This window comes from Gopherus evgoodei, chromosome 1 (genome assembly GCF_007399415.2).
Source record: "Gopherus evgoodei ecotype Sinaloan lineage chromosome 1, rGopEvg1_v1.p, whole genome shotgun sequence".
Taxonomy (NCBI): domain Eukaryota; kingdom Metazoa; phylum Chordata; order Testudines; family Testudinidae; genus Gopherus; species Gopherus evgoodei.
Genome location: NC_044322.1, coordinates 179059095 through 179078712, shown reverse-complemented (window position 1 = coordinate 179078712; position 19618 = coordinate 179059095). Strand labels below are relative to the sequence as shown.

At 40.7% G+C, this 19618-nt stretch overlaps 1 protein-coding gene across 3 annotated transcripts in view; it reads left to right on the top strand.

The window, feature by feature from the left end:
* The first annotated feature begins 238 nt into the window (after positions 1–238).
* LOC115659575 (ubiquitin carboxyl-terminal hydrolase 25) overlaps positions 239–19618 on the top strand; it is a 144238-nt gene continuing 124858 nt past the window's right edge. For all 3 annotated transcript variants that reach the window (XM_030579940.1, XM_030579931.1, XM_030579922.1), the window contains exon 1: positions 239–525. In XM_030579940.1, coding sequence (XP_030435800.1) covers positions 481–525 — 45 coding nt within the window. In that variant the 5' untranslated portion in view covers positions 239–480. The remainder of the gene's footprint in view (positions 526–19618) is intronic.

Genomic DNA, 19618 nt, shown 5'->3' with positions numbered 1-19618 from the left:
GAGCAGCGGCCAGGCAAGCGAGGCGCGGGGCGGAGGGAAGACAGGGCCGCTGATAACTGGCTAGGGAGAGAGCGGAGCGTGGAGAGATCAGGGCGGCGGCGGCGGCGGCGGCAGCGGAGGCAGAGGCGGGGCGGGGCGGGGCCGTGGTGGGACAGAGCTGCCGCTGGTTGGCTGTGGTGCTGGCCGGGCCGGGCTGCGAGCCGGGGGCGGAGCTGGCGGCACATTCCAGGGCCCGGGCCGGGCTGGGCTGGGTGGCAGGCGGCAGCCGGGCCTGAGCTCACCCGCTCTCTCTCTCCCCGCCAGGGCTCCAGCTCCGCTGGGCGGTACGTCCGCGGTACGTCGAGTCGGGCTTCCCCGTCCTGAGTCCTCCCCGACTCCGGGCCTGGCACCTGCCTCTCCGCTGCCCGCGTCGCCGTCGCCTCCTGCTGCTGCTGCTGCTCTGCGCCGGGGGGACGCGGCCAGCGGCGCCGGGCCGGGGCCATGACCGTGGAGCAGAACGTGCTGCAGCAGAGCAAGTCCCAGAAGGTACGGACCGGGCACCCGCGGCCCAGCCCGCGCCGCCGGCGGAGCCCTCCTGCGCCCGCTGGGCTACGCGAGGGCCCCGGCTTTGGAGCCCGAACGCCGCGCTGTGACCTTAGCAGGGAGCCAGCTGGGCGGCGGCGGCGGTGCGGGCTGGGCTGGGCTGGGCTGGGCTGGGGGTGGTGGGGACGCGGGGTGCGGGCTGGGGGCTGTGGCAGTGGCTGCTGTGAGCCTTGTAGATACAGTATCCCATGATGTCTCTTCTCCATTAGGTCCTATCAGCCCCGCCCCATGAATTTCTCTCTCACCAGGACATATGTGGGGTGTAGCCATTCACCCACTGTAAACAACTCGCCCCTCCCGCCTCCACAGCCCCTTTCTCTGTGCCCTCCCCTACACACCATCCCCTCATCCCCCCCCCCCAAATATATCACCGTTTCCCTCTCTTCCGTCCAGTCCTTCCCTGAGAAAATCTTTAGAGCAGCTCTCCCCAGGCCTTTATAGTTCTGGAGTGTTTTCCATCTGTATCTTGATTGAGCATGAAAGTTATTAACAAAATCTGTTTGTCTATGTAAGGTTGTGAAATCAATACATTTCAGTGAGTGGATCAGTCTAGTTGGAGCATGTTTTTATAGTAACCAAGGTGCCATTTGTCATGCCTGAGGAGAAGTGGAGAGGGGACTGTCGCAATTGTAACGTCTGAATTTCTTTATGTAAATATAGTTAAAATGTGCAGATTCTCTCAGGCTGTGCTCAGATGTGATGAGTAGAGGTTCCTAAATAACCTGTGGTACATATGTAAAAGAATAGTATTGTGTGCTGAGCCTCTAGTAAAATCACATCCCCCCATCATTGTGCAGTGTGCTCTGGAGTGCAAGTTCATGTTGCTTCTGTTCACTTCAAAGGTGGCTGTACTTCAGTGGTGGTACAGGTATGCAGGGCCCAGTCTTCAAACTCCCTCATGAGCAGTCCTGTTGAACTCATGGGATACTTACCTAAAGAAAAAAAATTCACATGACTAAGGATTGGAGGATAGTACCCATATTTTATAATGTTCCTTGTAATTCTCTGTGGAGAAAGGTGCTACGCTGTACATATAAAATATGGAGTGAAAAGTGTTAGTTAAATGTAAAATACAAATACTGATATCATTGGATATTTAAAGTGGAAGCTATTCTGAGCATATAACAATGGAGTAATATAACGATTGTAAAATATATATGGAGGTCTTATTAAAATTGAAGATTGTATATTTAATGATTTTGTCAATTGCATTTTTCCAGTTGGATTTAAGCAGCTAGTGGTGATGTGGAACCTTTCAACTCTGTCACTGCTGCAAATCGGTACTATCTGTTGCTGTTCGTTGGTTAACATGAAATGAGTTGATGACACTCTCCACTACAGACCTTGCAGCAGCACAGCTGTACCACTGCATCTGTGCTGTTGTGAGGTCCCCAGTGTAGTGACAGAAGAGAGCTCTCCCATCGGCATAATAAAACCACGCCCAACGAGCGGCAGTAGCTATGTTGGTGGGAGAGCATCTCCCGCCAATATAGTGGTATCCACATTGGCGCTTCTGTCAGTAAAAGTTATGTTGATCGGGTGTGGTTTTTATCAGACCCCTGACCAGCAAAAGTTTTACCGACAAAAATGCTCATGTAGACATAGCCTTAAGGCTGTCTGCACTTTCTCTTATCAGTGTAACTGTGTGGGGGTGGGTGGGAGATGTATTTAACCAAAATTGTCGTACCAGTAAAACTCAGGTATGGATGTGGCTATAAAAGTGTGTACTGGTATAGTTATTCTCGCCTTCCCATATGGGAATAACTACACCAGTATAACTGTCCTTACTGTGGAGTTGTGCTGTTTTTTCTATATTGGTATCATTAAAGTAGTACTGCTTTCTAGTTAACATAAGCCTTCAAGAGATGTGCCAACTTCTAAAGATTGCTGTCACAATTAGCAATAGTTTGCACTTTTTTTTTTTTCTCGCAGTTTCAGCAGGGAGGGGAAAGGCTGAATGGACATGGACTAAATTTATCTTCTCATTCCTGAAGTGTTCAATATCAAGTTAGCAAGCTACTCTTGCAAAGTCTTGCTACCAGTACCTGTGTTTTGTGAATAGTAGAGAACTTCATTTTCTTCTACTGCAATTATGACATCTTTTGTGACCAATAAATTGACTTAAAATGCCATTATTGGTGAGATGTACTTGAATAGCCCTTAATTATTGTACTGGAGCTTGGATTATAGACGTGTAACATCTGGTAGGTCTGCATGCATGCATTTCTTTCTGTCATTTATGTCTGACAAGTAATCAAAACAATCATGGAGCTGATCTATTCTAGCAAGTTAGGTCAACCTGGCTACATCACTCGGGGTTGTGAAAAATTCACACTTCTGAGAGGGTTAGTAAAGTCAGTCCCAGTCCCAGTGTAGTCATCCTTTGATTGATGGAGGAATTCTGTTGACCCTACCTACCACATCTCAGAGAGGTGGATTTACTACACTGATTGAAGAACCCCTTCTGTTTGTGTAGAAAGGCCATGTCTACACTACTCGCCAGATCGGTGGGTTGTAATCGATGCCCGAATCGACGCTTGTACTCCTCCTCGGCAGGAGGAGTAAGCATAGTCGATGGGGAAGCCACGGTGGTCGACTAACCGCCGTGAGGACGGCCAGGTAAGTCGAACTAAGGAACTTTAACTTCTTCAGCTACGCAAATAACTTAGATGGATCCCCGCCCTCTCCCATAGACCAGACCTTAATGTCTGTGCTGAAGCACTGCAACTGTGTCACTGGAGAGTTTCTACTGTAAACCTAGCTATGGCTGTCAGACCAGTGGGCAGTAGTCTGTAGCTGAGGATTCCTTTCTCTTTCCCTTTTGGAATTTAAACTTGGAAGTGGTTGGTGGTTGTTAAATTTCAACTAATGATTCAGCCTGGAAAAAAAAAAAGTTGAATTACCAAGAACTCTACTACTAAATCTTGCTACTGCTGGTAGTTTATTATTTACACCGCTCCAAAGAGTGTACAGTAAAACTGTTTGCATTGTATCATCTGAGTAAATATTAAACCTCTGCAGTTCAGAGGATTCAGAGTTCATTAATTTTTCAACCCAAAAAACTGATGCAAAAGCATATTAGTCTAAAATTATTTTAGTTTCAATATCCAGCAATATTTATCAGCTATATGTAACATGAAAAATCTCCCTTGTACTACATTTTCTATAACTTATTTCCCCTGAAATGTATGTGAAAAAACCTTTAGTTCAGGTTGTAAATTTTGTCTTCCAAGTAACAGCTCCAAATCCTAATGGATACAATCAAGAGTTTACATGCTGACAGATTTAAATAAATAATAAGACAAATAATATGTTATAGAAAGTATACTAGCAAATTATGTAAAAAATTAAAGTGCACTAATACCTTACCTAAACTGGGAGAATTTACAAAAATTCCTACTGGTTTAGCTGAATTGGTGCTAAACATGTTGGGAGTTTGTTTTATTGGGGGAGCAGAGTAGAGAGTGCTTTTGTTTGTTTTTGTTTTTTGTGTTTGTGGGCAAGGACTGAAAGTCTCTTATGATGATCCTCTGTTAATGCAGAGAAACTACAAATGTATTATTAGCTTTCCAAGAGATGACTTTGAGTCAGCAGAATACCCTTACTCATCGTAACAGTGGTTTTCAGTAACTAATTAATCAGGATCCTTTTCTGTTACTCAGGAAGTATTTAGCAGCTTTTGTAATACAGTACTTTAAAATACAGGTTTATTTTGGTACAGTGCTGTATAATTAGCTTTAAATCTTGGTTCACTCAGGCTAGGAGCCTGATCTGCGCTTAAGTTTTGCTGGCATAATTGTCATTTTAGGAATGTGAAAAAAAACTTACCCCTTACCACCATAGCTATGTTGGCCGAAGCACTAGGGTAGACAGTTACACTGGCAAATCTTTTCTAGTATAGACAAGGCCTAATATTGTTTTCCTTACTCAGTCAGAGAATCTGGGTCTGTTTAAAATTGGATCTTTATTTCCTTTGTGTTTACTGAGCATCTTGACTTTTGTGTTACTCAAGATTTGCTCTCTATTTCTTGAATCAAAGAATAACCAGGATCACATTATCAGTCTTGTTGCTATGTCCAACTTGGGAATCTGTAACATTTAGTATTTATGGGGTCATCTGTAATGTCCATGTTTATATACAGGTATTTTAATAAAGGTTAATAGGGTGGTAGCTTTTTTTTGGTCCAGAGGTATTCCCAATATTTGGTTAACTTTTGGCTCCTATCTGACTCTTATCCTCTTTTTCTTCCAGTAAAATGTTGATTTTGATCAAGTTTCTTATTGAGAAGGTTAAAAAAAAATTGTTTGATTCTGCACAGTTGGCTGTTCAGTTTGGTATATGTGTCTTCAAGTTGTCTTTTCAAAGGAACACAGTTATAATCTGTCACTCTTGCTGTGGAGAGCCTCCAGTCCCTTAAACACAGTGTACACCACCAAAACTCAAATGCACAGTTTGAGAAGCAATAATGTACACAGATCATATACGTTGTCACCACTGTGTCACTTAACTCCACTGAAGTGTAAGCTATAGCTGACCTCCTGTCTAATAAGAAATGACTTTAGAACACTAATTCATTTTACACTGGCCTCTGAACAGCCAACACATGGTACCAATTTGCAATGGTTATCCTGTTTTGTGTGCCAATCAGAGAAGGATTGTATGGTGGTTATTGTGTGAAATTTTTAAAACAAGCTTGTGTTTTATTTATGCTGCAGTTCCCATGACTGTTATCATTCCCACTGAACTATCTGAATTTTGCCAGTGTAGTTGTAATCATAATAGAATAAAATTAGAGGTGGCAGTTCATCTCATCTTTTAGAAATATGCTGTATTAAGGATATGTAGCACTGGCTTTGTAAATGATATATAGCACTTTGCTAGGAAAAAGACAATTTGCTTTTTTTCTTTTAGCATCTTCCATAGGTTAAAATATGTTTCCTTTAAATGCTCCTTTCCAAACTTTTGGTTTGAGGTTTGCTGGTAGCCTGCGGAAAGTTGACTGGTCATGTGATTCTGACTCTTCCTGTTTTCTGCGGCTAAATTGCATTGAATAACAGCTGAAATGTTATTCCCTAATGTTACCTTTCCATTAACAGTTGCTGCAATTGTCATGATAATATTATGCTGTTACAAATGGGAGAGGGGGAAAGAAGTGGTCCATGCAGTCATGAAAGGGAGGGGAGATTATCTGAAGGACCATTTTCCTATGATGTGGTCTACTCTATAAAAAATATTTAGGAAATGTTGTACCACTTTTTCCACAATTCATGGTTTTAAGACCAACAACCACTGAAATAATGGTATTGTGAACCTGATCTTGAACTCTTGCTATTGCTACCAGTTAGTTCACTGTGTGCCGGCATCAGCTTCAGATATTCAAAATATTTGTAGTGGGTTCATCGTAAAAGCATGTCTGGAGGGAATGCTGTGTATTGTGTTGTGTGTTGACTATTTTTAAAATACGTGTGTGTGTGTAAAGCCTTACTATCTGTAACTTCTGCTTGAACACAGACCCTTCTCATTATTTAAATACTACAAGAGCAGGTAAAACTCAATTTTTTGAAAGTCTAATCAATACCAAATATCTTTTGCCCTTCTCTTCATTCCCCCAGCCTAATAAGTTATTGAATATTTCCTGGATTCTATGGACATTTTTTTAATGTCTTTTACAACCTTTGTGAAATGGGGATTTATATTTATTAAGTCAGTGGACCATGTTATGACTTTACTATTAAATGAATTTAAGGACCTAATCTAAACATCATTGAACTCAATGGGAATGCCCTCAGTGACTTTATGATGTATTATTTATGTTGTGGTAGCATCTAGGAGCCAGAGTCTTGATGCAGGACCCCATTGTACTAGGCATTGTTCAAGCTCATAACAAAGAGAGTTCCTGCCTCAAAGACCTCACTTGAAGGGCTTTTGGATCAAGTCCAAGTTCAAAATACACACACACAGTGTCTTTTAACTAATATACAAAGAATTAAAAACAAGTTTAGCTCCAAAATGGCTTGATTTATGTTGTTAAAAACAAAACAAAAATATATATGGCTATACTAAATAACATTTATTTAGGTTTATAAAAGAATTATACAACTTTGCATTAAAAGATTAAAACATAGTTTTAAAAACACATTATTTTAAGTGCTCCTAAATATCAGTATATCTTGGACCATTAAAGGTGATCTGCAACGGGTGTGTGTGTGTGACATCTGAGCTTTTGTGTAATATATAATGAACCTGAAAGGGCAGGGGTCTGTGTTTATTGAAAATTTCCTGCCTTTAAAAAAACACTGGATATTCAGTTCTTGTCTATCATGGAAGAAATGGAGACTAATCTACTTTTGTCTACTTTTTGTAGTAATTTTGTAGTAGTTATGTAGTAATACTTAACTTATTACAGGTCATAAACCTCTTATGGTGAGGAGTTCTTCTGACTTAGCTGGAATTGCTTATCATAGTTTTATTACTACTCAATAGTGAGAAGTTTAATGTTTGTAGGGTTGGGCTACGCTAGTTAGTTTCATTTTCTGTTCTGCTCTAACGAAGCACAGTTATACGGTATATGGATATCAGTGCAGGGAGAGGTTTAAATGAAAGCAAGCCATGTCTGTTCTTGAAAATGAAACTTGTACATTTTTGTTTTTAAAAAAGTAGAGGTTTTTCAAAACTAAGCTACTGCACCAGACACTTTGAGAAGGGCCTCTATTCCTTGTTCTGTGAGTTGAGGGCACTTAACATCCTGCAGAACCTATCCCTAACTTTATATTAAAGGATATTATTCCAACATCACAATGTGAATAATAGCCACGTTATTAGGAAAGTGGTACAGTAGTACCAATGTCTATAGTGCAGAAAAGTTATTGTAACAGTAATAAATTCCAAAATGAATTGGAAATGTTTAGGCCACACAGTTTTTTTTTTCTTTATTTGTTATAAAATATCACTATTTCTGTTAAAGTGGTATTTGGTGTACTTAAAAATAAAGCAACCACTCTCTTAATGGTATGAAATATTGAACTCTGAGTGAATTTTTTGTTAAAATGCTCATTGAGTGACAACTGATTGCCATACATCTGCTTTCAGAGGTTTATATGAATAATGTGTGGTAGATTTTAATCTGATTCAGTTAGTGCATATTTATTATAGCCTTCAAAGCTCTAGGTAAAAAAGAGTGAAGTAGGGTTAATCACGAAAGACTGTTGATACAATAGCAGCATTAACTGCAGTGTTTTGGGGTTTTTTTGTTTTTTTTTTTGCATATAGTAGAAGTAAAAGTGTCTGCTTAAGAAGTGTGTAGCTTTCTTCATCACTACCTTTGCAGACTTTTTAAAAAAGACTGTGGTCTCAAAGTGATTTATAGCTGTGAAGCTGAAAAAAGAATACAGTTGCATGTTTAGCTACTGAATAGTACTCAGTAATTGGGAGTACACTCCCTCTTTTTTTTATTTTTGGCAAAAGGCATGGTTCTTCTCTCTCTCTTCTCCCTATGTTTGTTCGTAGAATAGAAACTGAACACTTTCAATATTCCCATATGAAGAGTTCCATTCTGAGTAGCAAACCCCAGTTTCTTAATGCTAGTTCACATTCTTAGTTTCTGATAATATAAATGTTGGTAATTGGTTATGTTTCAAAATAATGTATTTTTAACATTGGGAAGCTGGAACCATTTTATACTAAAACTTGCTTTAAATCATATCTTCTTTAGCTAAAAAATAAATGGGGCTCCAAAACTGCTGTGCCATGCCATGGCCAAGCAAAATTCAGCTAAATTGTTGCATTATATGAGCACTCCAAATCCCGGCACTTGCTCATGTTCCAGAATTTGGAGAACTTGTTAGTATAGCAAAGCTTGCAATAAATTAAGTCCTATTCCTGAAGTTAAATCTCCTGTTAAATTCAATAGCAAAATTCTAGCTTACTGTGATAGGGGAAGGTCTTAAGATTGTTGAAAAGATAAATAGGGGTCTGGTGTGGTGACTAGGAGAATGTGATTATTTCACAAATGTCTGTGCGAGGCGTTGTGCATTCTGTCCTGTGCACTACAGATCTGCTCTTCATAGGTATTGATGCATTCAGAAATCACAATTTAGGCTCCCAGATATAGTTGTCTTAAAATTTATAAGATTAAAAATATTGGTTTATTTTTATTTGCCTTCTTTTTATTGAAACATTAGAGGTCAGATACTCAACCTTTTCTTTGAAAAGGTGAGGTTTAAACTTTGTTTAAAGAAAGCTGATGTTCTCACATGAATCCAAGAGTTGAAGCTTTGAGGGAAAAAATACCAGTATTGTGAGAGTTGGCAACACTGAATTATTTACTCATTTGTCATGATAGCAACTCTGGGTGAGGATCGAGATTCTGTAAGTAGTCCTAGTATCTTACAGTACAAAGTCATTGGAATTGGAGTAACAGAGCGATCAGATTAATATTGGAAATTGGCATCAGACATTTAACTTGTATGTCTAAACTACTTTTCTTAAAGCAACAAAAATACTGAAATGCAAATTCTAATATCAGTCTGCTTTTTTTCTGATGCAAACCTTCTGATTTGGTATGCCTTGATCAAAACAATGCCGTTTTTACGCTAGGTTGCTAAATTAACTGCAACAGAGACATTTTATTTAGCATAATTTATTTCTTTTAAAAGAGTTTCCTATATTAATATGATAGAAAATCAGCAGCACTTCATCATGCTCATTTATATGTACAAATGTCTCAGTATGACAGGTTTCATGTAAAGATACTGACATACTTCGAATGTTCTCCTTAAGTTTAACACTTCTTATTTTTTTTGAAGTATCAAACTAATAATCCTCTATGCATTTTCAAGAAGTATATTAGGTTCTTATGTTTTGAGAGCAGAATAATTCATTTGGCAGATGGTCTTTAGAGACCACCCAGCTTTAAGGGCTTGATCCAAAGCCCATTAAAGTCAGAGGACCTGTGAATCTGACTTTAGTCATCTAGATTTGGTGCAAAGTTCATGCAAGTTAATCCTTGTGATGTGATACCATGAATAGGTTTCTGTGGGTCCTTCATACATATTCAACAGTTAGTTATAGTTTGTTGCTGTAAAATTTGTATAATAAGTACTGTTATGAAATACAGGGAGTCCAGCTGGATTAATTTGTCTTTCTGGTTCACTCTGAGACTGTAAAGTATCAGTCTGAATTATATTATGAAAAATCTAATTCAGGGATCGGCACCTTCGGCACGTGGCACACCAGGGTAAGCACCCTGGCAGGCCGAGCCGGTTTGTTTACCTGCCGTGTCCGCAGGTTCAGATGATCATAGCTCCCACTGGCCGCGGTTTGCTGTTCCAGGCCGATGGGGGCTATGGGAAGTGGCGCAGGCCAAGGGATGTGTTGACCGCCACTTCCTGCAGCCCCCATTGGCCTGGAGTGGGAGCCGCCATCAGCCGAACCTGCAGACGCGGCAAGTAAACAAATGTCCAGCCTGCCTGGGGGCTTACCCTGGCGGGCCACGAGCCAAAGGTTGCCGATTCCTGATCTAATGTATATGCATTCTTACTTTTGGTGAATAGCATATGCTATAGTAAAATTTGCTTTTGGTTTTTGTTTATCCTTTTTTGTACAGGCATATGAAGTTATGAAAAGTTCAGTTTTTTGGACAAAACTTTCCATCCTTGTTTTCTGTCTAAAAGTTTTTTAATTTTTTTCTTTAAATTTCAGCAATATCCTTTTTCAGCTTTGTGCTAGTTTAAAGTTACCAAGTTGAATGTTAAAATTAGTATTCTTTTTGCTATAGTAGATTTGAAGAAAATTTTTTTGTATTTCTCTGGCTCATTTGAAAACTATATGGAAGATCAGCACAATATCTATTTTAATCAGTAAGTGATACATAGTACATGTATTCAGTGTTTGGGAAGTACACACATTTCAAATGTGCAGTTGCCCATAACATCTCTTTGCTATCCTCAGCTGAGAGTGTCCTGTGAAGTCCCCTACTCCTTTCAGCCACTGAAGGTGGTTCTGAGTCTACTCTTTAGCTCCTCTCAACCCATCTGGGAGCTTGTGCTTGTTTTTGTTTTCTCTCTTTTTGACTTCATAGAGACATTGGTGCATTTCTTCTAAGTGATGTGCTGGTGCTTCTTTATGAAATGTGCACTATGGGAAGCACCAGGTGTAAATATTAAGGAGAGAAAGTCCTGTTTCAACACATCACGGTAACGTTAATTCTAACCTTTAAAGTGAGGTCTGTGTTCTTTTTCCCTACTTGGTAAGAGTGTCCACAATTTTGAATTACTAAATAAAAATAAGTGTTTGCTTCAAGAAAAAAGTCTAACTATTTTTAATGTCTAAAAAAACATTTATAAATAGCTTTGGGATTATTTGCAAAATTGAAAGCATCACCCTTTCTTTCTCTGCAGAGTCCCACTCCTTTCTCCAATTTCTTTTTCCTTTCTCCAAAGCCTCTCCTCATTTGTTTGTCTTCCCTGTAACTTCTGAGGCTACTTCATCTGTTCTTGAAGGACCATATCACTTTTTGCCTACATGTGCATGATTCTGTTTGCCTGTATTGCTTGCTTTCTACTGTTTTCTTCCCCCACAGCTTTTCCCTCACTTCTGTGGCCTGCCTCTGCAGAAGTTCTTTGATTCTGGCATCTTAAATCTCTTTTTTTTTTTTTTTTTTAAAAGAGATACTAGAATTAAATAATCCTCCTCACCCTTTAGGTCTTTTGTCTTTCCTTCCCTCGACTGTCCTGGAACCTTCAGTAGTCAGATTTCCTTGGGTGAGTTTTAAAGGGACCTCTCAACCTGAAAGATTTTTCTTTATTATAGGACCCAGTTCTGCAAGCCAAAGAGTGTCGTCAATTCCCATTGACTACAGTGCACCAACTTGCAGGACTGGTCTATAATTCAAGTCCCAGGCAAACCTGTATAATGAAGGATAAAACATTCTAGTGTTTGTGGTTACTGATTGCTATAGAAGGATATGGTAGTCTCAACGTTTGTTCATTTTTCAGCGCTTTAACTATGTATTTCCTAGTTTTCCATTACTTTTTCTTGTTTGTAGGATTTCTATCATTACGTTACTGATATGTTTTCTCAATCTTTTTAACAAAGATTTTTGGTTGGGGAATTTCCTTAGATTTATTTTTTTTAAATATTTCAAACTTGCCTAGGAAGTAACTGAGGAATGGGACCAGACACCTTATGGAGGCCACAACATTCTGCACAGTAGTGGGACCAGGTGGGCAAGGGCACTAGGCACTCTTGTGGAGCTTAGGAGGTCTGCCTGGCCCTGGCTTCCTAGTTAACCTTTTCATAAGTCAGCTTCTCACTATCCTCGTGCTCTCTCAAGGTCAGCACTTTGATTCCTGCTCTTCTTTCCATCTTTGCATTCCTTTAGGTTTTCAGAGAGCCACAGGGTCTGAAGATTTAGCAGATTAACAGGAACCGTAGACTCAATGGTATATTATACTGAGGTCTTTAGAAACCCTGCAAGGAGGAAAATCTGAGAGCGGGAGCAGGAATCCAAGTATGGAGACTGTGAAGTAGAGAGCAAATAACTTCGCTGAAGTTGGCTGGAAGACAGAGATCTAGAAGGCCTGGAGGATTCCATGGGGATAGCCCAAGTTAAGGGTAGAAGGAAACTATGAGAAGTTTAGAATATCAGTAGTGTTACAGGAATCCTGAACCCGGGGAAGTCTGTCCAGTTGCCTGTGGTTGGCTCCTCTGATGTGCTGCTGCTAGTGGCTACCACCTCCTCTGAATCATTTGTAGGCATAATGTTGCTATTAGAAGTTACGTATTCCATTATTTATCCATCTTTAGCTACATTATTTTTCTCTTCTATTCTCTAGGAAGAAAGAAGTTGTGTTATCATGAGGGAAGATACAACCTGTACCCTCTGAGAGTGTGATAATTCTGCCACCTACTTCTTAGTGTAGGTAGAGTATGTGCAGAATGTGGGAGGGGCGTTAAGTCTGCTTCATTATCTTTCTGCATGGGAAAATGGAAAGATTCTGCTGCCTATTGGCTTCTCCATGCAGAATGCTGAAGATTGTATCCTCACATGTCCTATGAAGGTGAAAGCGATGAAAAAGCTATTGCTGAAGTACAATAGCATCTATGTTCTTGCCTCTTTGGGGAAAAGTTGGAAAAAGGTTGTTAGAGTGGGGTGGGCAGGGGAGGAGTAGGACAGTTATCTTCTGTTTGTGTACATGTCAAGTAACCTGTGAAATGAGAACTCTTCTCACCTATAGAGTTTTCCACACTCCACTGGTTCATCTCAGTCCATAGAATTGCAGCATGCAAATTGACTGGAGAGGAAGGATGACACTAATTTACTATCTCAGATATCACAGCGCTACTGAAGAGTGATTTGAGCTATTGACATGACCCAATGATAAGGTTAACAATCATGAACGTGTTTTTTTTTTTTTTTAAATCAGTTTAGCTTAGTGGCAACCTAATGTTTTCAAATGTTGTATGTGCTCAAGGTTTCAATGAGCATTATCTATGGAAAGTTAGAATTATCTATATGATTCCATTAAAATAATTCAAGGAAAAAAACAAAACATTAATAAAATGACCTAGGAAGTGCAATTGCCCTTTTAGCAGCATTCTATCAATCTTCTAAACAGATTTTAAAAAAAACAAAACTGTGAGATTGGGGAGCTTTTACTCGAGCCTCAGGTGCAAATCTCAATGCATTCTTAATAATGGACATACTACCAGTGCCTCCATAATGTTCTAATATAATCTTAAGACATGCAATGATTACTTAATGAAATCAAAACTACTCCAATGACCTTCACAGACAAAGCCTCCTGCAGATAATCTGTAATGTTTCAATAATCTTCCTGCAGAGATGTTACATGTGTCAGTGATGTCCTAGTGTTTGGCAGTAGATTCTTTTCCAAATCGGAGAAGTGAGAACTGGTTTAAAACAAACACACATAAAACCCCCCCACAATCCAACTTGCTAAATACCTTAGTGTAGTCTGTTCTTCCCTTCTGGTATGGAATTGTTCTCTTGAGTCAGTGCCTGCTTATTAACAGACCTTTTTTAAAAACACCTGGAAAGAGTAAAAATAACACCATGGGGATATAGTAGGATTAATAATTGTTTAATTGCACAAAGTGGTTAACTTTGTCCAAAAAAAAAAAAAAGCGTTCTTTAAAGCTTTCACAGAAGGACCAGAGAGCTTCAAGTGAAACAGTCAACAAATCACATTTACACAAATGCGTCACTCATAGTGGGGGACAAAAAAATGTGATCTCTTTGTAGTAAAGACATCATCTGCAGTTTTTCCTTTGTTACATACAGAAATCTTAAATCCTACATATTGTGCAGTATAAATTTTTCTATAGCAGAAATCTGAGTTTAGTGTATTCTCTTTTGTGAAACATTGTTTAAGTTGGAATATTTCATTTTCCTGCATGCTCACAGAAAAGCTTCACTTGCCTGAGGAACGTGAGTTTGACACAGCAAGCTGAGGTAAGGTCAATTCAGTGGTGTCTTTAAAGATTCTCCTTGTTGACAGCAGCACTGATGGTATTTATATCCTAAGGGATCTCAGCATTTAAAAAGTTGTAGAATAATATGTCAATAAGCCACTTCAGGGTTTACGTTAGGAGGCACTTTGGGCATTCTCTTGTGTGATGTTCAGTCTTGTCTTCAGCCATTGAAAAGTGCACCAGTAGCCTACTAATGCACACTCACCTTATTGGTGTTAGGCCTATTACTTTTACATTTAATTAAGAGATTGCAGGGTTTATGGGAAAATAACAAAAGTATGGAAAAGGTGCTAAAAATATCTTTACTCAGCTTTTTTTGAATATGCTTATTTTAACACTCTGTGTTTTTTGGTAAGGTTTCCTGGACTCCTCGAGAAACCTCGCTGACCTTTCAGAAGCAGATTTTCTTAACAGCCACTTTCAGCGTGCTTTGTTTCTTTTTTTTTTTTAAAAGGGAGAACAGGAACAAAATATAACCCCTTTATACTGGAAAATGAGTTAAAAGTGGTTGGAAGGATAGCAAGCTGCTGCTGAAAAGGTAGCTTAACACTTCAGGAGAGGGGGCAGTTTAAAATATATCCCCTTTTCTCCTTCAGTATCTCACTACCTAAGTGCCTCTGTCTGTCTCCAATCCCCATAACGTGACCTATCTTTGACCCTACCCACTTTAAACTTGCCCTTCGCTCAATAAGTATAATAGATGCTGGGAATTGTCTCATAACTGTGTGAGTGATAAAACTGTAGCTTTGTTGGTGTGTGACTGTGACAGCATAAAAAAGATCCATTCAGCCAATCAGAACGCAGAATGGGGCAACTGGTGTTCCAGCTAGATTCCAGTATAGATTATTTACACGCTTAGATTTAATGCTCAATTTAGAAAGTATTTCTGTAAACCTGTATTATCCTTGGAATAAAAAACTGCCTAAAATCATGTGGACTTCATAAGAACATCTGCACTTGAATAGAACAAAGATATTTTTACTAATGGTTAATCATAAGTTACCTAAGAATATAAAACACAAATAAGACAGAGGCAATTTCCCAGAAGCAAAGGTTCACTTGATTCAGTTGAATGGTAGCGGAAATTCATTTTAGAACAAATGAGACTGAAGGTAAGTCATTTTACTTTACCAACATATTTTGTGTGTTAAACAATATCATCTGGTAAAACCAGTATTTATTATACCTTCTTGACACTGGGCCCAGTGTTGCTACCATGAAAGTCAGTGGCGACACTGAAGTTGATTTCAACAAGAGCTAGAGTGGCCTGTAAGAATTAAATAACTTGTAATAATGTGATGGGTTACATTCAAAAATATTAACAAGTAACAGAACTATCGAAGGGCTGAGTTTAATCTTCATGCGTATGTTATGTATGTACAGTCCCTCATCTTTTAAAAACTTGAGATTCATGGCCTCTACTGTGGAGATTGTGAACAAAATAGAACAGAAAATCCTTCAGAGAAAGAATTGTTTCTGTTGCCCCCAAAACTCCTGAAGTTTCTCTGAGAGAACAATATGACGATGCTTCTGTGAATCTTGAACCATGGAGTTATGGGAAGGGCTGCTGTGTGTAGCATCTCCCCCAATTCATCATCCCCTAAATACTTGTCAATTACACATATAAAAGGGTGCTGTTTCTTCCCTTTTCCTCTGTAAGAGCCTTTCTCCCTCCCCATCCCTGGGGAGTTGAAAGATAGCTCTAAGGCAGAGGTGTCAAACTCCAGGCCCACAGGCCATCTGTGGTCCGTGAGCCTTCCCAATGTGGCCAGCAGGGCTCCAGCAGTTTTGGGGCCAGGTCTCTCCCTTGGCCCCATCTGCCACCCCCGGGCTCTCCCCCCTCAGGGTCCCCGGCAGTGCAGTGGAGCTGAGCAGCATCTGCCTGCTCGCTCCAGTGGTTGCCGGCCCCTCCCTGTGGCCCAGGGGTGGGGCGGGGCTGTACCTCCATGCGCTGCCCCTGCAGCCAGTGGGATGCTGCATGGGTGGTGCCTGAGGGAAGAAGAGTGCGAGGCCCCCCAGGTAAGCGCGGTACCCCCAAGCCCCTCCCAGAGCCTGCACTCCTACCCTCTTCCCACATATCCCCTCCCACCCCCAAACTCCCTCCCAGAGCCTGTGCCTGGTCCCAGGTCCCCATCCCTCCTCCAGACTCCTTCCCAGAGCCTGGCCCCCTTCCCACACACCCCATCACGCCCCCAGACTCCCTCCCAGAGCCTACATCCCAATCCCCTCCCTCACCCAAACTCCCTCCTAGAGCCCAACCTTTCACCACCTCCCCCACCCAAACTCCATCGCAGAGCCTTAGGCAGGTGGGAAGTGGAGTTTTTGAGGAGTGGGTTCTGGGCGGCATGAGCGACATTGGCCCGCTGGGAGGATTTGAGGACTGGCACTGCCCTAAGGTAAATTGAGTTTGAGACCCCTGCTCTCAGGGTTTGTCTGCAGTGCACAAAACAAAACAAACCCCAAACATGGCAGAGAGTCTCAGAGTGTGCGTCTATAGCAGTGGTTCTCAGCCTATTTTTCATTGTGGGCCACAGATTGAGAACCATAGTGCCCTTCTCCTTAAAGCCCTCTCCAACAGAGTTCCCTGTGCCCAGCTGTTATAACATTTTTTCCCAGATCTGGACCTTAGCGTCCAAAATATGGGTGTTAGCATGAAAACCTCCAAGCTTAGTTACCAGCTTGGACCTGATAACGCTGCCACCAGCCAGGGATTTATACAGTGCCTAGCTCACTGTGGTCTCCCCAAAACCATCCCTGGGGGACCCCCAGACTCAGATGCCTTGAGTCTTACAACAAAGGGAAATAACCCCCTCCCCTTGTTTCCTTGTTACTTCCTCCCAGGCTCCCCTCCCTGGACGACCCTAGGAGATTCCCTGCTTCCAGTCCTGGAAACACAAGTACCGAGAGGTCTAGTCTCTTCTCCCCCCCTCCCCCCCCCCCTTCACCCAGAGGGTATGCAAAGTCAGGCTAGTAAATCTAACACAAAGAGATTTCCCTCTCCCTTCATCCCTTAGCCTTAACCAGTGAAAAAACTCAAACAGGTCTTAAAAAGAAAGTTTTTTATATAAAAAGAAAGAAAAGGACATAAAAATGGTCTCTCTGTATTAAGGTGACAAATACAGGGTCATTTGCTTAAAAGAAAAAAAATGAATAAACAGCCTTATCCAAAAAGAATACAATTCAAAACACTTCAGCAACTACACACATGTACATACAAAAAAACAATATAAACCTATTGTCTTACTATCTTTGTACTGACAGCTTGGAAACAGAAGATTAGAAAGCCAGGAGATAGAAAAAAAATCACTCTCAGAGCCGAGAGGGTCAGACACAAGACAAAGAACAAAGAACTCTCACCCAAAACTTCCCTCCACCCAGATTTGAAAAAGTCTTGTTTCCTGATTGGTCCTTTGGTCAGGTGTTTCAGGTTACTCCTTTCCAGGTGAAAGAAACATTAACCCTTAGCTATCTGTTTATGACACCAGTGTCCCCACCCAGAGACTCCTCCACAGAGCACAAGGAGCCCTGAGCATGAGGCCAGACCAGAGCGGCAGCTATGTACTATTTGGGCCGTGGATTGAGAACCGCTGGTCTACAGATTTGGGCTTATGCTAGGGTGCTAAAAATAGCAGTGTAAATGTTCATTCTCAGGCTGAAGCTAGGGCTCTGAGACCCATCCTCCTTGCCAGGTTTTGGATCCCATTTGGGAACACCTACTCTGGTAGTTCTAGTGCTGTGGAGCAACCCTGAGTCTGTGAACCTGAGCTCTGAGATTTGCTGCCGTGGCTTCTTTTGGCAGTATGTACGTACCCTAAGTTACTAGGCTATGGAAGCATGACAGAGCCATCTTGTAATGAAGGTGGGGCTTAGATAATCTGACATGTATCCCTAGCTCTGTGTAGAACCTGGGCCATAGTGCAGATTTAGGGGCTCAAACTTCCTTCCCCTTGTGTGGGGGTTTTGTGAGGCAGAGTTGAGTACAAAACATCCCCTCCCTGCCCTTTGCCAGGATGGTTTGGAGGAAAGTTCACATTAGTGAACTTGCAGGGTTTTCTGTTCCCTGAACAGGTCTTTCTCACAGAGAATGATTTGGCTTACAATATTTAGGTAACAGTTGATTTTTTTCCCCCTATGTAACTATTTGCTTTGTGCATCATGTTTTATGTAATTTCTAGATACACATTTGTAGTTGGAATGCTCACTAATTCAGTCCTTTTTAAAAATCTCATTGTTTACAGCTCTTTAATGCACTGGTAACGTGAATTAAAATTTACAAACCAATCACATTTTGCTTTGTTTTAAGACGGTAAATGACAAGTCATGCCAAGCAGTCAAAGCTTAAAATATTTAGGATGCTATATAAAAACATTTATGAAATAAAAAAACAAAAATTCTGTGAGGACAGTCATTTCTTCACAAAGGGGAAAATGGCTCTTTGTGGTGGTCAGCAAAAATGTGGAAAAGTAAACCAGTTCAGTGTTAAGGCCAAGACTATAACAGGGTTAAAAAAAGACTTAGATAAGTTCATGGAGGATAGGTCCATCAATAAAAAGAACAGGAGTACTTGTGGCACCTTAGAGACTAACACATTTATTTGAGCATAAACTTTCGTGGGTTACAGCCTATTTCTTCGGATGCTATTAGCCAGGATGGGCAGGGATGGTGTGCCTAGCCTCTGTTTGCTAGAAACTGGGAATGGGCAACAGGGAATGGATCACTTGATAATTACCAGTTTTGTTCATTCCCTCTGGAGCACCTGGCATTGTCCACTGTTGGAAGACAGGATACTGGGCTAGATGGACCTTTGATCTGACCCAGTATGGCTATGCTTATGTTCTTAATCATCTACTGTTTTATTAATACATGTTATAAAAACATTAATTTTAAATGATAGTTTCCCTTTAAAATTTATGAAGGACTGGTTGACTCCAAACATTGATAATGGATTTTAACACCCTTTTCCCTCAAAGTCTCCAGATTGATTGCAACCCATGCTCTTGTGAACTCATAGTTCCAGTGACTCTCCAGCTGCCTCTTTGAAATAAGTTTGGTCTCAGGCCAGTTCCAAGTGGATAAATGTCTATCTTGCACAAACCACAACTGTAATTGGCATTTTTTGGCAGTCTTAGTAGAGAAGCCGAGGATTGAACTCCCCTTTTGCCACATAGGTGATCCTTTCAGAGAGGGTTTGAGTCATATTGGGAGAGGGTATGGCATTATTATTTGGTAAAAACTTATTTTTATCTGATCAGTGCTACTTTAGTAGCTTCTTATTGGGTACACTTCATGGCTTTAAATAAGAGGCTTCCCTTAAAGCAGGGGTTGGGTGCCTTGTGTTGTGAGAGCTCTCAGTCCAGTACCTTTCTAGAGTATGGAAGGCATTTTTTTTTAAACTTTGGCTTCCTGCCATCACAAGTACTGTTTTTTTTTAATATAAGAAGTAGTCTTAAAACATGAGTAGTAATAAAGCAAGTGGCGGCAGCAACAAAGCATTTTTATCTGCTCAAATATCTTTTGCTTATTGACATGTTGTTTTACCTA